Source organism: Lampetra planeri, chromosome 20 (assembly GCF_965212315.1).
Source record: "Lampetra planeri chromosome 20, kcLamPlan1.2.h2, whole genome shotgun sequence".
In the NCBI taxonomy this organism is placed as follows: Eukaryota; Metazoa; Chordata; class Hyperoartia; order Petromyzontiformes; family Petromyzontidae; genus Lampetra; species Lampetra planeri.
This window is the reverse complement of record NC_136126.1, coordinates 1143345-1165803: the sequence shown is the minus strand read 5'-3', so window position 1 is coordinate 1165803 and position 22459 is coordinate 1143345. Positions and strand designations below refer to the sequence as shown.

Sequence of the window (22459 nt, the reverse complement as noted above, 5' to 3'; positions counted from 1 at the left end):
CGATGCTTGGTTAACTCCACGAACGGGTGTTATTATATAAACGTGGGAAGACACCGGAACACTCAGAGTCGGTGACCCTTGGCACCGGCTGGTAGTAAGGGCATTTCACGTGTCTTTTGTGATCCACTAACCCTAGTCTCACAGCGCTAGATTGCAGGCATGCTCCACACCAGCCACGATCAATCCACAGGTGTACAAAGAAATACGCCTTTGCCTTATCTTCCAATAATACAGGGGGTGTTAGGATGTTTGTTCTGCCTCACAGCAGGGGTTTTGCCTCACGGCAGATGGGGGGGGGCGTATGTACACAGGTATTTCCTGTTTTTGATGCTAATTTTGGTCACGTGACCAGGAAGTTGCGATTTAAGATTCCCGCTCAACCACGCGGGCGTCGGCCATTACACATATAATTCAAGATGGCGGCACACATCGCGTCTCAGTGAAGCCAGCCGCAACTGTACATTGTGGGACTTTAAGAAGCATTGTCTGTAAGTTCGTTTATGTTCTTATAATATTGGCAATGCTGTTATGTTAGAATGACCGTTATAATGATGTAAATGCCTTTATAATGCTGTTAAATTGTTATGATAAATACGAGGCCTAGTTAACAACGAAGCCTGCAACTTTCCTTATTGTGAATGTTACTTGTAATTTAATAAGTCGAGTCAAACTTGTACCCAAGTAACTAACTATATTGTGATCCTGAGAGCAAGGACGACGAAATATCTCATCCACAATTTAGTGTTATGTGTAATACTGTACATTTGGGGTGCAGTGTGATGAATACACGATGTGCCTTTATGTAACACAGCAGCTTATGCTCTTGTATAGTTATTCAGTGGTAATGTAGGGGCCTGGTCCATCCAGGATCTATTGTTATCTAAGACGATGTTATGATGCTGTGGTGTTCATTCATTGTGTTGGTGTTTCCGGGTATTAACAGATGCTGTAATTGTGCTTTTTTCTTACCAGTTTTACCTCGTTAAACTCAATAAATGACGTTTGGAGTCGGACATTCATCCTGGCTCTGAGGGTTTATTGGACGCGAGGTTAACTACTCAGCTAGCGGTGCAACGCAGCGCACAGCGAGGCCGAGACAATTTTCAAACACCAAATAGACACCGCTATTAGTGCGAGGCATCAAGTCTGCATTAACCACACGTGCTTGCGGTAAAACATGTGTAATACATCCCGTTCAGACGACGTCTTGACTTCAGAGTTGTTTATTCGTTTTCCCGTTCACAGCCTTCTACCGCATTCACACACTCGGTTCCCTTCCTCCCTCTCCACTCCCTCACGCTGCTGGCTGACAGCGTGAGAGAGACTGCCGCGGCCTGCCACGTGGCTGGCGCGGGACCATGGCACCAGCATGGCTTCCCCCTTCGTTCCTCCGCACACTAACCACGTGCTGTCTTTCTCCACCCCTTATAATCCCTGGTCCACGTGATACCACGTAGCCAATCCTCAGTCACACCTCTGGAACTTTTTCAAAGATACTGTCCAGCTCCAGGGCTACGCCCCTGGCTCGACTCCCCATTGGCTGCGGGCTGAGGCCGGCAGAGCCTATCACTATTGCCCAGGTGTAACCTCACATTACACATGCAAACAAGTATGCTTAGATAATGTTCGTATCAAACTTGATTTGGCGCTTTCGTGACTACAGGAATTACTGAGCTGAGCAGTACGAGTTAGTCCACGGCGTGACACAGTCACGCGATGGCGTACATGGTCTATCGCCAAACTTTATCGTGGCACTACTCATATGGTAATCGTTTTCGGCTTAAAGCAATTTTTCGCCGAGCGCGGCACTTTTCAGGAACGCATCTACCGTGTTAAACGAGGACTGTGCCCTGCTGCTGGCAAATCCCTGCTCCTACCCGGGGCCTCCCGTCCTATCACGGCAGTGTGGTCCTCAATCCGGGACCACCAACCCACCGGGCCGACTCCACCTGGTTCCGCTTATCCCGCATGTCGCCACGCTTCGTTTCAGACCACCAACCTGATGGCCGTCACCCGGGGCATTGGGCCCTCTCGACTGCCGGACCTGTTTGGGGGTTGGGCCCCTGGCGGTGCACGAGGGGTGCACCCCCAGTGAGGGGCAAGGGCGGCCCGCAGGCCCCCACGCGCCTCGAGCAGGTGAGCAGCTCCTTGGAGGGTTTGTCCCAATACCCCCACCCTCACCCCCACAGGTCATTGTGTGGATCGGTCAAGTGTGGTGAGTGGCGAACGGTGCCACCCAGCGTGGCGCCCATATTCAACGGTGAGATTTGATAACAAACCTGTGTGAAGATGAAGAGGTGGGTCCAACTATACTACCGCCACCATCGTTGCCATCTGCAAGGTGTTGGGGTTGGGGTGGTGCTGAAATATTTTAAAGAATCACGTCGCGCGGTGCGTGGAGGTAAAGATGTTAACTACCTCGCCTGGTATACAGAAGGTCGTGGGTTCGATCCTGAGCTGACGCCTGCTGCTGTATATTTGGAATGTTCTCCCAGTGGTCGCGCGGATTTTTCTCCAGGTCCTCAGGGTTTTCCCCTCTACATTCAGAATCAACGTGACTGTATAGTATTTATGCAGCTCAGTGGGCCTTACCTGGTAAAATGAGAACTCATCTTCTTGGTTCTTTCGGTAAAGTCACGTAGAAGGGAAGTAATAAAATAATAAAAATAAAACATAATAAAATATGATATTATTTTATTAAATAAAACATAATAAAATATTATATTATTTTATTATGTTTTATTTTTATTATTTTATTACTTCCCTTCTACGTGACTTTACCGAAAGAACCAAGAAGATGAATCCCTGCAGTCACGAAAGCTTTAAATCGAAAAATGAGAACTGTTTATAGTTTCGTTTAGAAGGCGGCGGCGGCGTCCGTCTTCGCCGTGCCGGGCGGCTCGCCTCCCGCTCGTTGTGGCCGCCGGCGTCGCGATGCCCGAGAGACCGGAGGGAGATGAATCGGAGGCGTGGACATTGGAGGAGAAAATGGAACGAGAGCTGAGAAAGTGGGCAGAGGAGTGCGGGCAAGTGCACGCTTGCAATTACACCGAGAGACGGGGGTAGAAGCGCGCGGATTGGATAACTCGGTGGGTTTGGAGGGAGCGCCTCGCTAGAAGTTGTTGCTGGCCGGTGGCCGAGACGGTGTGTAAACATCGCCACTGGGGAGACAAAGGCGGCCGAGCGTGGTGCTGGCCACCCCACCCCCTCGTGCGTCGTGTCGGCCTTCATAGGTGCCACTCGCTAACAGCACTTGCCCCAACTGTCTGCTAAGGCTATACGGGGGATATTTGTATAAGTGTGTGTGTATATTCTAGATTTGAAGCTTTCGTGACTGCAAGGATTCATATTCTTAGGTTTTTTCGGTGACTTTACCGAAAAAACCTAAGGATATGTGTGTGTATATATCTATGTTCGTTCAAGCAAAAATATCCCCCGTATAGCCTTACCAGATGTTTGGGGCAAGTGCCGTTAGCGAGCACCTATTAAAAGACGACGCCCGGCCGTCTTTGTATCCCCCGTGGTGATGTTTACACACATCCGCACCAGGTTAAGGCTGAGTCAGAATATCGATCTTATCTAGTTTTATTATGCTAGCCAAAGATTTGTTTTTGACCTTCGGATAAAATCAACATTCTCTCTGTATTTTGCAATAAAATGTAATTTTAAGGAGTTGTAACGCGTGGCAAATGCAGTCCAACGTTCATTGCTTTGCACATGGCGTATGCATCGTTGCTCACGCTAAAGTACAGTTCGCATACTTATCAAAGACACGTCACGTAGACAATAACACGAAGCATTAAACATTCAGCATTGCAGGAGCGTGCATCAGACGTAAATTGAAAGATGTGGCCTGTCGGCTTTAACGCTGCAGTTAAACCCTCTACACATCTACGTTTACTGTGATACACAAAGAAATACGGAGAGTTCTCTAGTTCATCACGCCGCAAATGTTGCCGCAAAACGCAACGTATTTATTTTACCGGTTTAAACCGATAACCGCATCGCCGACTTTATGTGAACGAAAATAAAGAAATTCGCCCGTTTTCTCATTGAAAAAAGGTAAATGTCAAAACATCACTGTCCTGGTCACAACAGCAACGTTTGTGGGGAACAATAATAGCCATTTTCTGTACTTTTTAGGCATAAGCAATTACGAAATAACACTTAGTACCCAGGAACAAAAATTATGTTACATATTGTTATGAAACTGTTGATCTCTGCGTGTCGCTCTGCCGCTGTGAACCTCTGTGTATCTTCGTGTGTCTGTGTGTATCTGTGTGTCCGTATATCTGCGTATAATCTGTACCTCTGTGTCTCTGTCTATCTGTGTCTGTCTCTGGGTCGCGCCTGCCGCTGAAGGACTTAGAGTCTCGTGGTGCACGCGGGATTAGGGATTAAAGAGAGAGAGACGCAGATTTAATTTAGCCTCTCTCCGCGTGATGAGGCTTAGCGAGAGAGCGGCGGGAGAGGTAACGGGGAGATTGGGTGAAGTGGAGATGGGAGAAAGAGGGAGGGAGATGGAGCGAATGGAAGAGGGAGGTGAGAGAGAGAGACATTGGAGTGAGACTGGGAAGGAGGGAGGGAGTTAGGAGAACTGGACACCTAGAAAGAGAGAGAAGGGAGCAAGGTGGAGGGATTGATGGAGGGAGGGGTGGGGGGATCAGGGAGGGAGGTAGAGAGGAGAGGCGTAGAGAGGAAGATAGAGGATGGAGGGAGAGAGGGTGGTGGGGAGGAGAGAGGGACACGGGGAGAGAGAGGGGAAGGGTGAGCGACAGAGAGAAGCAGGGCTGATGGGAGCGAGAAGGGCATGAGGGAAACGGCGAAGAGGAGACGGAGGGACCGAGTTCGAGAGAAGGGGGACGGCACGGATGCAGGGGGGAGAGGTAAGATGTGGGAGAGCGAGGCTGGGCTCAGAGAGGCAGGGGACGAGAGGAGGAGAGGTCGTCGTGGAGGGTTGGAGACGGGGGCGGGGGGTGTAGGCAGGCGGCGTCGGGGCAGGAGGTGGCGTGAGTCTAAGCTGCAGAGCTCCCGCTCATCCCCAGGGCAGACTTCTCGCCCCGTGGTCACCCATCGAGTCTGTCACCAAACATCACTCGCGCAGCACAAATCGCCTCTGCCGGTACTAACCACCGACCATCAACCCATCATCACCACTCAGCCAACATCACTACCGGATTCTAACCATCACACACCACCATCACTACCAGCTCCACACCAACATCACACACCACCATCACTACCAGCTCCTAACCACCATCACACGCCACCATCACCGGCACGCGAGCTGGTATCGGGAGTGGAAGTCGCGCGACCTCTCACCCGCTAGTTGGTCCGTGCCACCAGGTCCACCATGGGCAGCACGGACGGCAAGGCCGTGGTGCTCATCACCGGTTGCTCGTCTGGAATCGGACTGGAGCTGGCGGCCAGGATGGCTCAAGATCCCAATAAACGATACACGGGTAAGGATGATGACGACGACGATGACGATATCATCAGTAGCAGCAGCACTATCATCATCAGCAGTACCATCATCATCAGCAGCAGTACCATCAACAGCAGCAGCATTAGTACCATCATCAGCAGCAGCATCAGCTGCAGTACCATCAACATCATCAACAGCAGCAGCCTCATCATCATCAACAACAGCATCAGCAGCATCGCCACTCACCATAATCACTCGGCATCATAGGAATGTCAACACATTCATCAATAACACTGGCCTAAAGTGGAAATGTGTTTGTGTGTATATATTAGATGACGTTTCAGGCAATGGTCCTAATTCATAGGAGAGGGAGAGTAAGGCCAGGGAGCTTGAGCGATTCGTAGACTGCTTCTGCGATAGGAATGGATGCAGCGGCATAATAATGCAATCATCACCGCTGATGACAACCATCATGCCATGTCACGTGTAGGTTGTGATGTGCATTGTTGTGGCTGTTGTCTTGTTGTTGTGGCTGTTTGTTGTTGTGGTTATTGGGTGATTGCTGCTGCTGTTGTGGCTGTTTTGTTGTTATTGTATTTGTTGCTGCTGATGCTGTGGTTGTTGTTCTGTTGTCGTGGCTGTTGTGTTGTTGTGGTGTCTGTTGTTGTTGTTGTGATGCTGCTGCGATTGTTGTGGCCGCTGTTGTGGTAGTTGTGCCAGGAGTTGGACCTAGGAGTTGCGGGTACTTATACTGGCGAGCGATTTGCCGCCGATAAGGGGGCCACCCATTTAGTCGGTACGCAGGAATCTGTCAAAACTTGACCCCTCCCCCACTCCCTGTACGCACGCGAACTTTTTACCCCCCCCCACCCCCGAATCCTATAGAACCGCCGATATTTAATACACGCAGAAACTATCAAGGATTAATAATATTCACGTGTTTAAGCAAAGAGAAAGTCCACCACCGGACTATCTAACTCATTTGAAGGCCAATGTAGACAAATTATTATCGAGGATTCACCCCCCCCCCCCCCCATACGCAAGCGAACGCATTTAGGTTAACCCCCCCTCCCCCCTCCCCCCTCCATGCGTACCGACTGAGTGGATGGCCCCGCAGTGCATTTGACGTGACCCGCGTGCAGTGCGATTACACGCGGCGACGGCTGTTGGATCAGACTCCCCCCCCACCCCTCGCTGGCGTGAGTTGGTGCCGCGTGCGGTCGTGTTAATTACTCATCACCCTCATTGACCCAGACGATGGCGTCGGTAGTGACGTCACGGTCACAACGTGATTCTGCGCTGCTCAGTTGACCGCGGAGGTGCTCATCTTCTCGCCGAGGCAGTCAGAGAAACTCCACATTCCCATAGCGGGGGCGAGTCCATCCGTGGGACAACCACTGCTGACTTCCCAATAAAGTTGTGAAAATGTTATCGAACTCGGAGTGATGATGGGCTGAGTCAACCCCCCCAATCAGGATGTGAACTCGCAACCTTCCGATTGCTAGCCACTCGCTCGGTCGATGAGCCACCTGACCGGTTGATGGTGCTGATGATGCTGATTATGGTGCTGATGATAGTCCTGCTGATGGTGATTGAGCTGATGATGATGGTGCCGATGACGGTGCTGTTGATAGTGGTGATGGTGCTGCTTATTATGATAGTGATGATGATGGTGCTGCTGATGATGATGGTGCTGATGGTGCTGATGATGGTGCTGCCGGGACAGTGATCGCCACGATGCGGAGTCTGGAGAAGCGCGGCGCGCTCGAGGAGGCTGCGGGAGCGGCGCTCGGCTCCTCGCTGCTCGTGCAGCAGCTGGACGTGTGCAGCGACGACTCGGTGCGGGACTGCCTGGCTGCCGTGCCGGGAGGTCGTGTGGACGTGCTGGGTGCGAGCCCCCCACCGACCCCCCCCCCCACCCACCACAATCATGCCGACAGCCTGGCTCTAGCACGACTATGCAGCCAGACGAATAGCAACTTAATACCATCAGTCTGTCACTGCCATGAACACCGCCGCCCCATCAGTAGCGACCCACCACCAGCCTGCACCGAACATCTTCAAGTGACACTTATCCCCGATACAAAGACAACCACCCCCCATATAGCCTTAACAGATTGCTAGGGGCAAGTGCTGTGAGCGAGCAGCAACCTATGAAGGCCGGCAGGTTGGTGGCGAGCACCACGCCCGGCCGCCTTTGTCTCCCTCGTGGCAACGTTTGCACATCACACCAAGGTACCCAATTTGTGGCTTGGTCGACCTAGGGGAGGCCCAGGACCGGTTCGAGATAGCTGCCACTGGTGTTGGCCGTGATTCGGGAGAATCGACCTCGAGTCGCCGAGCTCAGTGCGGTGCGCCAACCTCGAGAGCGCGGCCGTGCACAGCGACACGGCTCAGCCGCGATGGCCGTGAGCACCACTCGGACGCGGATTTCACGACGCGACTCGCGCTACCGCTGCCCACATCCTTCAGCTACTCTGAGGAATGACACGGGAACACGACACCACCGATACCACCGCCAGCATCACCGACGACACGGCAGTGACACCGTCACACGGACCACACCGCCAGCCCGGGCAGCACTAAAACTCTCCCACTTAGGGGATCAATTCACACTTCACACTGCCGGCCACAAAAACATTAACCCCCCCCCCCGGCCCCCTACTCCCTAACACATCCACGCTACCCCTAGCACTGCCATCATCAATTAACCCCGAAACCACCCACCACGCTCTCGGTAACCTTGCCGCCACTTTACCCCTCGCGCCCAGGATACCCTCCCAACGTAAAATCAACACCACCACCCATCGTCACCTTACCCAGCGCCTACCATCCACCTCGCCATGTGTTCATCCCATCATCATTACAACCACTTTGCTCTCAGCACTCTGCCACCCCCCCCCCACGTCTCTGTAACTGTGCAGTGTCGCCAGACTGCCCCTTACACCACCACCCGTCTGCTCACACCACCACCTTGACCATGATAATCACGTTCAGCTTCGTATTGCGTCGTTGTCCGTGCACATCACATTTCACGAGGAACCACAAACGAGCTGGAAGGTAGCCACTCGGCAGCGAGCCGGCGCTACCAACAAGTGACCAAGCTCTGCAGTCCGATGTTTTAAGAAATATCATTCATGTTTATGCTTTACTTGCCGTGCCTGCCTGTCCATCTGCCTAGAGGCCTGCCTGTCTGCATGCCACCCCATGTCTGTCTGCCATCCCACTATCTGCCTGACTGCCTTTCTGCCTACATCTCACGTCTCTCCACGTGACTGCTTTCTCGGCACATCCCTTTTGCCGTCCATCTGTCCATCCATCCATCTCTTCATCCATAATCCATTTGTTTCATACGTCCGTCCATTGTTGTCTATCTACCATTTTTCTTCCCCGTCCATCCTCTGTCCGTGCGCGCTCGTGCAGTGAACAACGCGGGCGTGGGTCTCATCGGTCCCGTGGAGGGCCAGACCATGGAGGCGATCAAGGCCGTGTTCGACACCAACTTCTTCGGCGTCGTGCGGATGATCAAGGCCGTGCTGCCCGACATGAAGCGCCGGCGCAGCGGCCACATCGTGGTCATCAGCAGCGTCATGGGCCTGCAGGGTGCATTCCGCTACCACCGGGCCTCGCGCGCCGACACGGGCCTACCACAGGGCCACAGAGCGAGTGTGGCGGTGGTGGGAGGGGGCGGCTACGAGACACCCAGAAAGGTTCTGGACAAACAGTGGACGGCGTCCGCTAGTCCACGTTTTATCGCTCCCTTCGGCAAGGGCTGGGTCTGCTCTTTGCAGCACCACCGTCACCGTCACCACTACCAGCAGTCGACTATTTCTGGGGTTACCGGCAGGGTCATCACCCATCGCCACACGCTGCGCACGTGGCACACGGCTGTTTTGGCAAATTCGGACAACGACGAACCGTTGTGTGCATGCATGTACATTGAACTTCTTTTACGCCGTATGTGGCCAACCGTGCTAATCGGAGGTGCGGGGGGAATACAAAGTGAAGCCTCTTTTCCCAGCAGTGGCGTGAGTGTGAGCGAGCAATCTTTTCAGTAATTCTTCAACGGGCCGGTGATAAGTGGAGCAGAGGTGCCGGCATTTATCCAAGGGTCTCCCTCATCTCACCAGGGCGACCGAGTAACTGATTGACCTCTGTGTGTGCGCATGTTCGAGTGTGTTCACAAAGGCGGCCGGGCGTGGATGCTGGCCACCCACCCCCTCGTGTGCCGTGCCGGCCTTCATATGTGCTACTCGCTAACAGCACTTGCCCCAACAGTCTGTTAAGGCTACGCCAGGGAACTTTGTCTTTGTGTTAAAAGTGTACCGAGCATGACACAAGCGTCGTGATGACGTCACCACCGCAGAGCGGTTGTTGTTGTGTTCATGTGTGTGTGTGTGTGTTCATGTGTGTTGTGCGTTTGTGCGTGTGTTCATATCTGTATCCGTGTGTGTGTTTATGTGTGTCTGTTCATGTATGTATGTTCGTGTGTGTGTTCATGTGTTTTGTGTGTGTTCATGTGTGTGTGTGTCCCGCTCAGCCGTGGTGTTCAACGATGTCTACGCGGCCTCAAAGTTCGCCGTGGAGGGATTCTGCGAGGCGCTCGCCATGCAGTTGGCCAAATTCGACATCCAGTGAGTGGAGCGGCCTCGCCCAGTGCCGGAGGCGTGCCTCCTGCACAACGTAGGAGGCCTCGATATGAACTCTCGTTCACTGGCGGATAAAATATTCATGTATAGAGAGGAACGCAGAACTTGGGGGAAGGGGAATTTGGCACCTGATTCTTATCGAACTCGGGTCACCGGGTGCGCTAACCACTACAATACCGCTCCCTCACACCATTAACATCACCACAAAAAAAGATCCCCTGTATAGCCTTAACAGACTATTGGGGCAAGTGCTGTTAGCGAGCACCTGTGAAGGCGGGCACGGCACAAGAGGGGCTTGGGTGGTCAGCACAACGCCCGGCCGCTTTTGTCTCCCGGGTGGCGATGTTTAAACACCGCACCAGGTTCTCATTTGAGGCTGAGTCGACCTAGCAGAGGCCCAGATCCGATTCACATAATCGTCACTGGTGTTGGTGGTAGCGAGCGGGAATCGAACCCGGGTCGGCCGGGTTCGTAGCGCAGCGCGCTAACCGCTACACCCCCGCTCACCACACAACACTCTCACCAGACACACCGCTCCCCACACACTCACCAGACACACACACACCGCTCCACACACCACCACCACACCATCAACACCACCATCACCACGACCACACCACATCACATCACCACAACCACCACCGATGAGTCCCACGGTGGCGGTGTCGTCGTCAGCGTGACGCTGGTGGAGCCGGGCCCCGTGCACACCAAGTTCGAGACGAAGCTCATGGCCGACGCGGCCCGCGAGGAGTTCGTGGGCGTGGACGCCGAGACGCTGCGGCTCTTCCGCGACGTCTACCTCCCGGCGTCGCGCGACATCTTCCGGACGCTCGGCCAGACGCCCAGCGACGTCGTGAAGGTCACCACCACCTGGCCGCCGCTTTACGCGCTGCAGAGTTTGAGCCGGGAGCGGCGCAATGAATGAGTAACGAAGCACACGTTTCACGATTCGATCGAGGCGTCGGATCATTACCGAGCAATTTGCCGAATCGCTCGTGGCGAATGAAGTCGCTCGCCCCTCGTGCCGCTGCTCCTCGGGGGTCGGAGGATGATGTTGGCTCACCGCGTGGCTCCACATACCACGACAAGGCGGGGGGGGGGGTCGCGTTTGCAGAGGCGGCGTCCGCCAGCTCGCGGTCGTTCTCTGAGCCCGAAACCAATCCTCACCCCCCCCTCCCCCCCCTCCCCCCCTCCCAGGCCGCGGCGACGGCGCGTTAATAGGATAGATCTCTGGTGCTGGCTCTCCGCGGCACGGCAGTGGAACAAATCAGCCAGCCCGGAACCGCGATTGCCCGGCTCGGATGTGCCAGTGTAAAAAGACCAAAACATTCTTCCTCATCCACCTACCCCCCCCCCCGTCCCACCGCGCAGGCCGTGATGAGGGTGATCGGCAAGGAGCACCCCCCGTTCCGCTACCAGACGAATCCGCTGTACACGCCGCTCACGGCGCTGCGGCAGGCGGACGACACGGGGCAGCTCTCGGTGCAGACGTTCTACCGGCTGCTCTTCCGCCACGGCGCCGTCTTCCGCGCGTCGCTCGCCGCGCTGCGCTGCCTCACCTGCAGCTGCTGCCGCGCCGCTCACTCGGACGCGTGACAGCTCACCTGGCAGGGGGGGTGGTAGAGTGGAGTGACCGGCGCGGTGAAGTATAGTTAAATAAAGCCCCCCCCCACAGAAGTAGGGAGGCTAACTTAAGATTTTGTAACTGTGTGTATGTTGAACTTCTGTCGCACCGTACATAGCCGACCGCGCTGTCGGCGAGCGGTTTACCCAATACCACACGCAGTCTTTGCGATCCCGCCGATGTGTCTGACTTGAGGAGTTCACCACCGATCGTCCGAGCGCAGGCGAGGTCGTCGCTTTCGCGTGCCCGATGAGTGGTGCGCGTGCCCGATGAGTGGTGCGCGTGCCCGTGTGACCCACGTGACGTAGAGGGGGAGCGGTGGCGCAGCGGTCGTGAACCGGTGAAAACGATTTTAATTCCTGCTCACGGCCAACACAAAATCTAACCCAAAAAAATATTCTAACCCAAAAACCTCTATGATTATACCGACTATAATCACCCAGGAAAGTCCTTAACGCTCGTGACGTCACTCCACGTCGACCAGTCCCCCTCATTAATAATCATGAGCAGGTGACGTCCTCCAAATGGACACCCCCCCCCCCAATTCATAATAATTAGCGGCTGACGTCACCACATGGGGGGGCGAGGCACCTCCCCCCTCGGCGTCAACTCACAACCCGCACTACAAAGGCAGAACCCTCACGTCACGCGATCTCCGTCACGCTGCTGTTGAGACATCGAAGTAAAAAGGACGTCATGCAGAACAAGGGATTATAATCTTTAAATGAAATAGGTCTGTCACCGCGCCCTTACAAATTGATGCAATGACTATCTCACGTCGCGGTCTGCTTTGCGCTTGCAAGTTTCAGACTTACTGCAAGACACCCGTCCTGGGACAGGCTAAAGGCCCGTGGATAATATTGGTCGCGAAAGCCAACACGTTGAACTGGCCAACACCATCGTGAGAGGTGGCGGTGGCAGACTGTGAAGGACTTCATCCAGCAGTGGATTGACCATGACTGACGATGCCAGCCATCCACGCGCTCAGGCAGCCAAAGGCAATACAGTACTGTGTATACTTTAATTGCTTACGGTCCTTGACTTAAGCAGGTGAGAAACGTGTCAGATAAATGTAATCCTGTTGTACACTTACTTACCGGGAAATCAAATGAAAGTGCTTTTTGACGCGTGCGTCTGTCCGGTTCACTAAAGTCCCCAAGTGCATGCGTGTGATGAGACCCAAGTGTTGATGGCAAATAAAAGTTTAAATAAAACCGAACCACATTTCTGGGAGTCGTGGGACCTTTTTGCTGTTATCAAAGTATACAAAATAAGAATAGGTTTTACCCTTTATGGCAACATTTGATGACCTGTTTCATTGGCAGAAAGGATAAAACCTATCCTTATTCAGCATTTTCTTGTCGTGGTTCCACCTGATGAAGATTACTCGTGTTGCTATCGAAACGTCGTGATTTGTTTTATTTCTACCCACGTGACTTTACCGAAAGAACCAAAGAGTATGGATTCCTGCAGTCACGAAAGCTCCACTCGGCTCACTAGCCCCCGCCCACTCGGCTCACTAGCCCCCGCCCACTCGGCTCACTAGCCCCCGCCCACTCGGCTCACTAGCCCCCGCCCACTCGGCTCACTAGCCCCCGCCCACTCGGCTCACTAGCCCCCGCCCACACTGCTCACTAGCCACGCCCACACGGCTCACTAGCCACGCCCACACGGCGAGTGGCCCCGCCCACCACACCTGGCCACGCGGTGACTGTCGTAACGGAGGCCGCGGGACCACATTTCATTGATGCCACTCGAATATCCGCGTTAGTGCGGTTGACGGATAATATATATTTCTGTGGGCTGTTCCCAGACGGCGGGCTTCACGAGGCCACGGGCTCCGTGTGAAGTGGAGTTGTGATGATGATTGTGGTGGTGTGGTTTCTATATTATTGCCGGTGAGGATGATGATGATGACGACAGTCAATCACGTACGTACTTTACAATTGTGGTTTATATTTCATGATCATGATGTTGATGATGGAATTTCTCAGTGATGGTGGTGGTCCTAATCAATGAGAATCATGAAAACAGAAATTAGCAATATGATGAACTAAAATGCTAAGTTTTAACTATGGATGATGGCGATAACGATGACGGAAGTCAACATTGAGGATAATTATTGAAAGTCATACACGATGATGATGATAATAATGGCGACTGAAGTCTACGGTGATGATGAAGGTTTCCAACACAAGCGGACACAGCCGCTCATCGCGAGGAATTAAGGCCACGCCGCGCATAATTAATTTCATCTCGATTATAGCCAAGATAAGGAACCCTAATCCTGACAGCGTGTTGACTAGGAACCTCTGAGACAGAGGAGTGGAGAGACGAGGGCTTAAAGGGATTGCCTTCTGTCGTTAATTCGTCACTTGCAGATAACAGGAACGAGCGAGCGAGCAGGTGAATAGGTGAGCGAGTGGGTGAGCGTGTAGGGCAATGGATGAGTGGGTGAGTTGGTGAGTGTGCGTGGGGCAGTGGATGGGTGACGGAATGAGCGGGTGAGGAATAGGTGAGGGGCGGGTGAGGAATAGGTGAGGGGTGGGAGAATGATTGAATGGTTCTCGTGAGGTCAACTGATAAGAGGGTGGGTGAGTGAGTTGTGAGACAAACAGTGAAAGGGTGAGTTGGTGAGATCGTTGGCGAGTGAGAGGCTGCGTTGGTGAGAAAGTCGCTGGGTGGGTGAGTGAGAAGGTTGATTATTTAATTTATTATTTTCTCTTTATACGTGACTTTACCGAAAGAACCAAAGAGTAAGGTTGATGGGCGCGATGGGCTGGCTGTTCGTCGGCGACTGGACTCGCTCTGGCCGTGAAGTTGGCCAACCACGAATGGAAGAGGTCCACAGGTGTGAGAGAGAGAGGGTGTGGGGCAGAGAACCCCGCCTGGCAGTGGCGCAGCGGTGAGGCTCGCGCCCCGCAGCCAGAGGCCGCCTGGGTTCGATCCCCGTATCCGGCGGCTTTTCTGTGTTGCGTTTGTTTGTTCTCCCTACTGTCCAGCAGGGCGTGTGTTGTTGTTAGTGCGCTGCGAACCTGGCGACCCGGGTTCGATTCCCGCTCACGGCTAACACCAGTGACGATTATCTGAACCGGTCCTGAGGCGTCCCCTAGGTCGACTCGGCCTCAATCGAGTACGTGGTGTTTTAACATCACCACTGGGGAGACAAAGGCGGCCGGGCGAGGTGCTGGCCACCCACGCCCTCCGGCCTCCATAGGTGCTACTCGTTAACATCACCTGTCCCAACAGACCGTTAAGGCTGTACGGAGATGTTTGTATGTGAGAGTGCGTGGAATTTGTATGTTCTACCGCAGCTCTGCGGAGTGTGCAGTTTGTATATTTCCCACTGACCTCCATGGGGTTTCCTCCAGGCTCTCCGGCTTCCTCCCGTAAGTTAAACAAAAGCCGTACAATGTCAATGCAACTGGTCATGGTGAGACCAAAACATCTCAATGCTGAAATATCACCGGCACGTGTCTCCATTTACATCACTGCTGCTACTGCTGTGAGCACTGCAGCAGCTGTTGCTACTGCTGCTGTGAGCACTGCAGTCACAGCAGCTACTGCTGCCGAGGTACGTATGTACGTACACGTGGGAACTTCTTTCGCACCGTACGTAGGCAACCGTGCTAATCGGAGGTGCGACAGTCGTCGAAATTGTATGTTACCAGCAAACCTCGCGTCCTTTGGACGTGACCGTCAAACCATCGGTCCGACCGTCAATCCGACCATTGCGCCAGCCAGCAAAACTTGTTTTTAAAATAATCTATTAATGGCATCGGTGATGCAGGCGGTGTAGCCTGCACGCAAGCAGTGCCAGCTGATGGGCTTACACTTGTGTGTGTGTGTGTGGGCGGTGCCGGCGCGGCACATGACAACGTAGAATTTGTTTGAAAAGTTAAACGGATTACGCTCTTGAAGAGACGCGATAATCTTACCGCACGAGCCAGGCCAGAGTAAACGGCAGGCCGTGTGTAGATGTCATGCGAAAGGTGAGATGGTGGGGCAACCTGGGGTGAGTGACGCACCCCTCATCACGCACCCCAGGGTACGTACGGTGCGCGTGTGTCCGCGCATCAAATTCCAAGATGTTCCGACATTCACTCACAAATTACCCAATCGCGTGAAGCCACGCGGGCAACATCGCCCCCTGCCGGCAGACTTCGCGCCCCATTCGCTGGCCGGCGCCACGCGGCGCCCGCACAGGGAGAGCTGCCGCTAGGGGGTCGTGGGGTCCCCACCCCCCCGCCGCTACCGCAGGGGGCCTCGAGACGTACAGCGTGGGAGACGCGGCATATCAATATTAAGTCATTGGCTCTCAAGCTGGCGTGCACGCACCCTCTGGGGGGCACTGCTGGATGGAGATGGTGAGATGGTGAGATGGTGGGGCAACCTGGGGTGCGTGATGCCCTTTCATCACGCACCCCAGGGTAAATTAAAAAAACACGTAAATATAAAAACACACATTTTTTTACTTGCATAGTAATGTAATTGTATTTTTTCATTTCCTATACAGCCAGATAATACGACAAATCGCTAACCTTAAACACCCAGTCGTTCATAAAAGTTTAAGGCAGTATAGCACTATAGTAATAGAGCAAGTGCAGAATCACTGAAACGGAATTGATAGCTTGAAAGCATTTAGCGCGGAGCCCGTGAAAGTGCGGGGCCCGTAGCTACTACATATGTAGTAGCTACTTGTGCTACAAGGACAATCCGGCACTGCCTGGGGGTGCGAGACGTGGGCATATACTTTTTTTTGGACGGCAAATCATCGAAACACAAATTAAGCACGGGCTATACGTGAGTACAACTTGCCTTGTTTCACCAAGCCCTGTGTATACTCACATTGTACATTGGTTCTTAACGATGGAGACCCAAAGGGGCGCAAGGCTGCCGTCAAGGTTAAGAACCACTTTGCGAAGCGACGACGTTGGGTAATGATCATGATCGACGACGACAATAGTAATAATGTGGAGACGTCATCCAGCAGTGGCTAGAACCTGGCACACGACGATGCCTCCTTCGCCTGCGCGCGTGGGAGAGCGCTGACCGCGAGGGTGGCGAGTGCCGAGAAGCCAGAAGCACCCCCCTCCTCTGCAAAGCCCCCCCCTCCTCTGCAAAGCCCCCCCCCCTCTACAAAGCCCCCCCCTCCTCTACAAAGCCCCCCCCCTCCTCTACAAAGCCCCCCCCCTCCTCTACAAAGCCCCCCCCCTCCTCTACAAAGCCCCCCCCCTCCTCTACAAAGCCCCCCCCCTCCTCTACAAAGCCCCCCCCTCCTCTACAAAGCCCCCCCCTCCTCTACAAAGCCCCCCCCTCCTCTACAAAGCCCCCCCCTCCTCTACAAAGCCCCCCCCTCCTCTACAAAGCCCCCCCCTCCTCTACAAAGCCCCCCCCTCCTCTACAAAGCCCCCCCCTCCTCTACAAAGCCCCCCCCTCCTCTACAAAGCCCCCCCCTCTACAAAGCCCCCCCCTCCTCTACAAAGCCCCCCCCTCTACAAAGCCCCCCCTCTACAAAGCCCCCCCCCTCCTCTACAAAGCCCCCCCCTCCTCTACAAAGCCCCCCCCTCTACAAAGCCCCCCCCTCCTCTACAAAGCCCCCCCCCTCCTCTACAAAGCCCCCCCCCTCCTCTACAAAGCCCCCCCCTCCTCTACAAAGCCCCCCCCTCCTCTACAAAGCCCCCCCCCCTCCTCTACAAAGCCCCCCCCCCTCCTCTACAAAGCCCCCCCCCTCCTCTACAAAGCCCCCCCCCCTCCTCTACAAAGCCCCCCCCCCTCCTCTACAAAGCCCCCCCCCCCTCCTCTACAAAGCCCCCCCCCCTCTACAAAGCGCCCCCCCCCCTCTACAAAGCCCCCCCCCCCTCTACAAAGCCCCCCCCCCTCTACAAAGCCCCCCCCCCTCTACAAAGCCCCCCCCCCTCTACAAAGCCCCCCCCCCTCTACAAAGCCCCCCCCCCTCTACAAAGCCCCCCCCCCTCTACAAAGCCCCCCCCCCTCTACAAAGCCCCCCCCCCTCTACAAAGCCCCCCCCCCCTCTACAAAGCCCCCCCCCCTCTACAAAGCCCCCCCCCCTCTACAAAGCCCCCCCCCCTCTACAAAGCCCCCCCTCCTCTACAAAGCCCCCCCTCCTCTACAAAGCCCCCCCCTCCTCTACAAAGCCCCCCCCTCCTCTACAAAGCCCCCCCCCCTCCTCTACAAAGCCCCCCCCCCTCCTCTACAAAGCCCCCCCCTCCTCTACAAAGCCCCCCCCTCCTCTACAAAGCCCCCCCCTCCTCTACAAAGCCCCCCCCTCCTCTACAAAGCCCCCCCCTCCTCTACAAAGCCCCCCCCCTCCTCTACAAAGCCCCCCCCTCCTCTACAAAGCCCCCCCCTCCTCTACAAAGCCCCCCCCTCCTCTACAAAGCCCCCCCCTCCTCTACAAAGCCCCCCCCTCCTCTACAAAGCCCCCCCCTCCTCTACAAAGCCCCCCCCTCCTCTACAAAGCCCCCCCCTCCTCTACAAAGCCCCCCCCTCCTCTACAAAGCCCCCCCCCTCCTCTACAAAGCCCCCCCCTCCTCTACAAAGCCCCCCCCTCCTCTACAAAGCCCCCCCCTCCTCTACAAAGCCCCCCCCTCCTCTACAAAGCCCCCCCCTCCTCTACAAAGCCCCCCCCTCCTCTACAAAGCCCCCCCCTCCTCTACAAAGCCCCCCCCCTCCTCTACAAAGCCCCCCCCTCCTCTACAAAGCCCCCCCCTCCTCTACAAAGCCCCCCCCTCCCTCTACAAAGCCCCCCCCCCTCCTCTACAAAGCCCCCCCCTCCTCTACAAAGCCCCCCCCCTCCTCTACAAAGCCCCCCCCCTCCTCTACAAAGCCCCCCCCCCTCCTCTACAAAGCCCCCCCCCTCCTCTACAAAGCCCCCCCCCTCCTCTACAAAGCCCCCCCCCTCCTCTACAAAGCCCCCCCCCTCCTCTACAAAGCCCCCCCCTCCTCTACAAAGCCCCCCCCCCTCCTCTACAAAGCCCCCCCCCTCCTCTACAAAGCCCCCCCCCCTCCTCTACAAAGCCCCCCCCCCTCCTCTACAAAGCCCCCCCCCCCTCCACCAACACCCCCCTCCTCTACAACAAACACCCCCCCCTACAACACCCCCTTCGCGGCCCTCAAGCACGCCGACCCCCACGGTGGCGAGCCGGCCATCGAGACCTTCACCGAGACGATCTCCCAGCTTGGCCGCCTCTCCCAGGCCAGCGTGCACGGTCTGCGAGCTGGACAGGGCTAGGGGCCCCTCTCGCTCTCCCCTCGTCCGCTGTGGTCCACTGCTGCCACGCATCCATCCATCCCCAGGTGGTCCTCCACAGATTGTGGCCATCGAGACCTCTGGGTACCCAGTGCCACCGCCCTCCCACAGAGAGCCTAAAAACGCACGATCAGGTGGAGTGAAAATGCGACAGAAGTTCGCCATACCTGCATTGACAGCGATGTCCTCCTGCTCAAATGATTATTAAGGCATTTGGTGCTCATCGCCTCTATACCTGTATACAGCCCTTGATCTAATGGTAGAAATTCCACATTTATATGGCGGGGCAAGTCTTAACTATATTACAGCCACTATGATGAAATGCACTGTTCATCACGTGACGTCATCAATTGTCTGTCGGATGGAGGAGGGCTTACGACACAACATTTGACTTGGGCAGCGATCTCGTCCAAGACGCGATTATGAACTGAACAAAATGCGCACACGGTCTCTGACGTTGGGCAAGCCATCGCTATGCTGAAAGATCGACCTCAAATCATTCACTCGGGCTCACACCAACAGCCGCAGTAGCAGTGGCGGAAGATCGCCCCCCCCTACAGCGAGAACGTTGCAGGGCCCTCCCGACGAAAGGTGACACTCAGCGAAGCGTTCCTTGGCGAAATCAACAGTAATAATAATAATTATTGTAAAAAAATTAAAATTCGTGCAGCGAAACGTCAGAAATCGTGCCGAGCAGCACGCAGCACGACCGATGGCAAGGTCTGTAGAAAAAAAATAAAATCTGGCCAGGTTGGCAAGCAAATGTTTGTTTTAATAAAACACACAAACCTAATGCCGCGGTTTGTGTGAGCGCTTTAAAAAAAAAATCACCCGAGGCTCGCTTAATCCGTCTCGTGGTGGAAATGAAGCCCCATTCAAATCGTGGCTTTCACGTCGATGTTGATCTCTCACGCACAGACAAACACGTGCGAGTGCGTAGAGACGAAGGTCCCCCGTATAGCCTCTACCAGAAGATTTGGGCAAGTGCTGTTCGCGGACACGGCACACGAGGGTGGGTGGTCAGCACCACGCACGGCCGCCTTTGTCTCCCCAGTGGCGATGTTTACGCACCGAACCAGGTACTCATTTGAGGCCGAGTCGACCTAGGGGACGCCCAGGACAGGTTCCAATAAAAATTTGCACGGGTGTTGGCCGTGGACGGGACTCGAACTCGGGTATCTCACCTTTGCCGGCTCCGTGTCTCCCTGGACATTATCAACCGGAATTCGGCTATCCCCGGCCACCTTCATTTTTTGATAGAACTGATTTTGTGTGCGTTTAGTTCTTGTCCTTCCCCGCACCTCCCATAAGCAAGGTTGAATGCGTACGGTGCGAAAAAAGGTTCAACATACATCAGGTGTGTAAAATAATAATAGTAGGCGTTTCACCCTTTCTGGCATTTTAACAGGAGATGTTCAGGTGCTCCAACATCAAATCGATACTTTAGCAAGGAACCAAGCCTGCATTCACCACGCATGATTTTTGTGATGAAAATGTTAAATTCGCATGCTCTGATAATGTATGAATTGCCTTTGAAACCGATTGGCCTACACCAGAAATGTATTGATGGCCTCGTCTCACTAGCAGTGTCAGCCCAGAGAACAACACCAAACGGCGAAGAGTAAAAGGGCAATGCCACGTGCATGAGAACATCTATAGGTCGTGGTGAGCAGCTCTATCATGGGATACCTTTTTTCGAACGTAATTTGTCGAACATCTTAACACCTCCCGTGTTATTCCCAGCAAGGGTAAACATTCGGTTCTTTCATTCTTTGATACTGGCAACAACAACCAAGGTCCCCCCCGTGATGTGCGACACGACATCACGTTGCCGCAGTGGCAGGAGTCATCACCGACCGTCGGTGGCGCAGTGCGACCGGCGGCCGATAGGCGGCGCCCAGGGCACGGGAGTCGTGGCACCGGTTCAGAGATCACTCGTCAGCCGCCATGTCCGGCCGTGAGCCAGAGGTCGCAACCGGGTACCCGATACCCGTACCCTACCCGATACCCGGCTACCCGTACCCGGCTACCCGATGGGTAGCCGTTTGCGACCCTGGTGCGGCTGGGTACGGGTAGGCCGTGAGTCACTGGTGAATAACCGTTTGTCACTCATTTCGGGTAGAGTACGGGTAGGGAACGGGAACCCGTACCTGGCCGGGTACGGGTACCCATTTGCGACCCTGGTGCGGCCCCGTACGGGTACGGGTAAGGAATCAAAACCCGTTTCCGACCTCTGCCGTGAGCCCAAGTCAATGGAACTGCGCAGTGCACAAAACCACTGCGCCACCGCGCCCCCAGACGATCGCAGAAACACAAAAGACAAAGGTCCCCCGTATAGCCTGTAACAGATTGTTGAGGCAGGTGCTGTTAGCGAGCGCCTATGAAGGCCGGCAGGGCAAACGAAGGGATGGGTGGCCAGAACCACGCCCGGCTGCATTTGTCTCCCCAGTGGCGAGGTTTCCACACCGAACCAGGTACTCATTTGAGGCCGAGTCGACCTCGGGGAAGCCCTGACCGGTTCAGATAACTCGTCACTGGTGTTGGCCGTGAGCGGGAATTGAACTCGGGACGCCGGGTTCGTAGCGCAGCAAGCCAGCCGCTACACTATAGCTCAAAACAAACACGTACTCCCTCCACAGTGTCAGGCGATGGCCCTTCTTTACAGCAACAGGGCACAGACAAGGTGAAGAGCGAGACGGGACATGCAGAGAAACAGACAGAGGTACAGCAGAGAGACAGACAGACGGACATGCAAAGCAACAGGCAGGCAGAGAGGTGTAGATGCCACCTATTGTCAGCAGCTCCACGTGCCCTTCATCTCTCCACACAGCCGCCAGTCCGACCATCCATCCATCTATCCATTTCCCACTTCATTTATGAATCCGTCTGTTCGTTCATACACCTATCCATCCGTCTGTCTCGTGATTTATAGACACATCCAGCCACCCACCCATCAAGCCCTCCACACATCCAGCCATCCACCCACCCATCCATTTGCACAAATGTAGTGTACTAATTCAGAGACACTCATAGAAGGCATTACCCCTCTTGTTTTTTCCGGATCTCACAGCCTTAGGGGATAACTCCATACCGGGTCGGGACAGCCAACATGCTTCCAGACCCACAGCTTGAAGAGGCGCCGACCACGACGCCAGAAGCATGACAAGTTCCATTCCCGATGGCAGCAACCCCGACTAGAACTCAGAGCTCCCCTTTTATCCTCCCCAGCGTGGCCAGGCTCCGCCCTCGGCCACGCCCCCTTCTGGATCCCCCAGAAGGCTCCGGGCTTGGCCCACGGGTCCAACTGGTAGTACGGGCTGCTACCCCCAATTCCATTGTCTACCAATCTCCAGCGCCACGCGCTCCAGTGACTCATTCAATGTCACTGCAAATACATTAATTTTAGCGGCCCACCCAATTAACTACCCATCCACTTATTCACTCACCCATCCACCCACTGTGACAATCCACTCACTCACCCATGTACG

The 22459-nt window shown here is 54.8% G+C and overlaps 1 protein-coding gene across 1 annotated transcript; it reads left to right on the top strand.

The window, feature by feature from the left end:
- Positions 1 to 5040: 5040 nt before the first annotated feature.
- RDH8 (retinol dehydrogenase 8) lies at positions 5041 to 12917 on the top strand. The gene is made up of 6 exons (XM_078603217.1): positions 5041 to 5462; positions 7152 to 7313; positions 8849 to 9028; positions 9966 to 10059; positions 10750 to 10933; positions 11446 to 12917. Exons 1-6 carry the CDS (start codon positions 5354 to 5356, stop codon positions 11668 to 11670), a joined length of 954 nt encoding a protein of 317 aa, XP_078459343.1. The 5' UTR covers positions 5041 to 5353; the 3' UTR covers positions 11671 to 12917.
- Positions 12918 to 22459: the final 9542 nt, after the last annotated feature.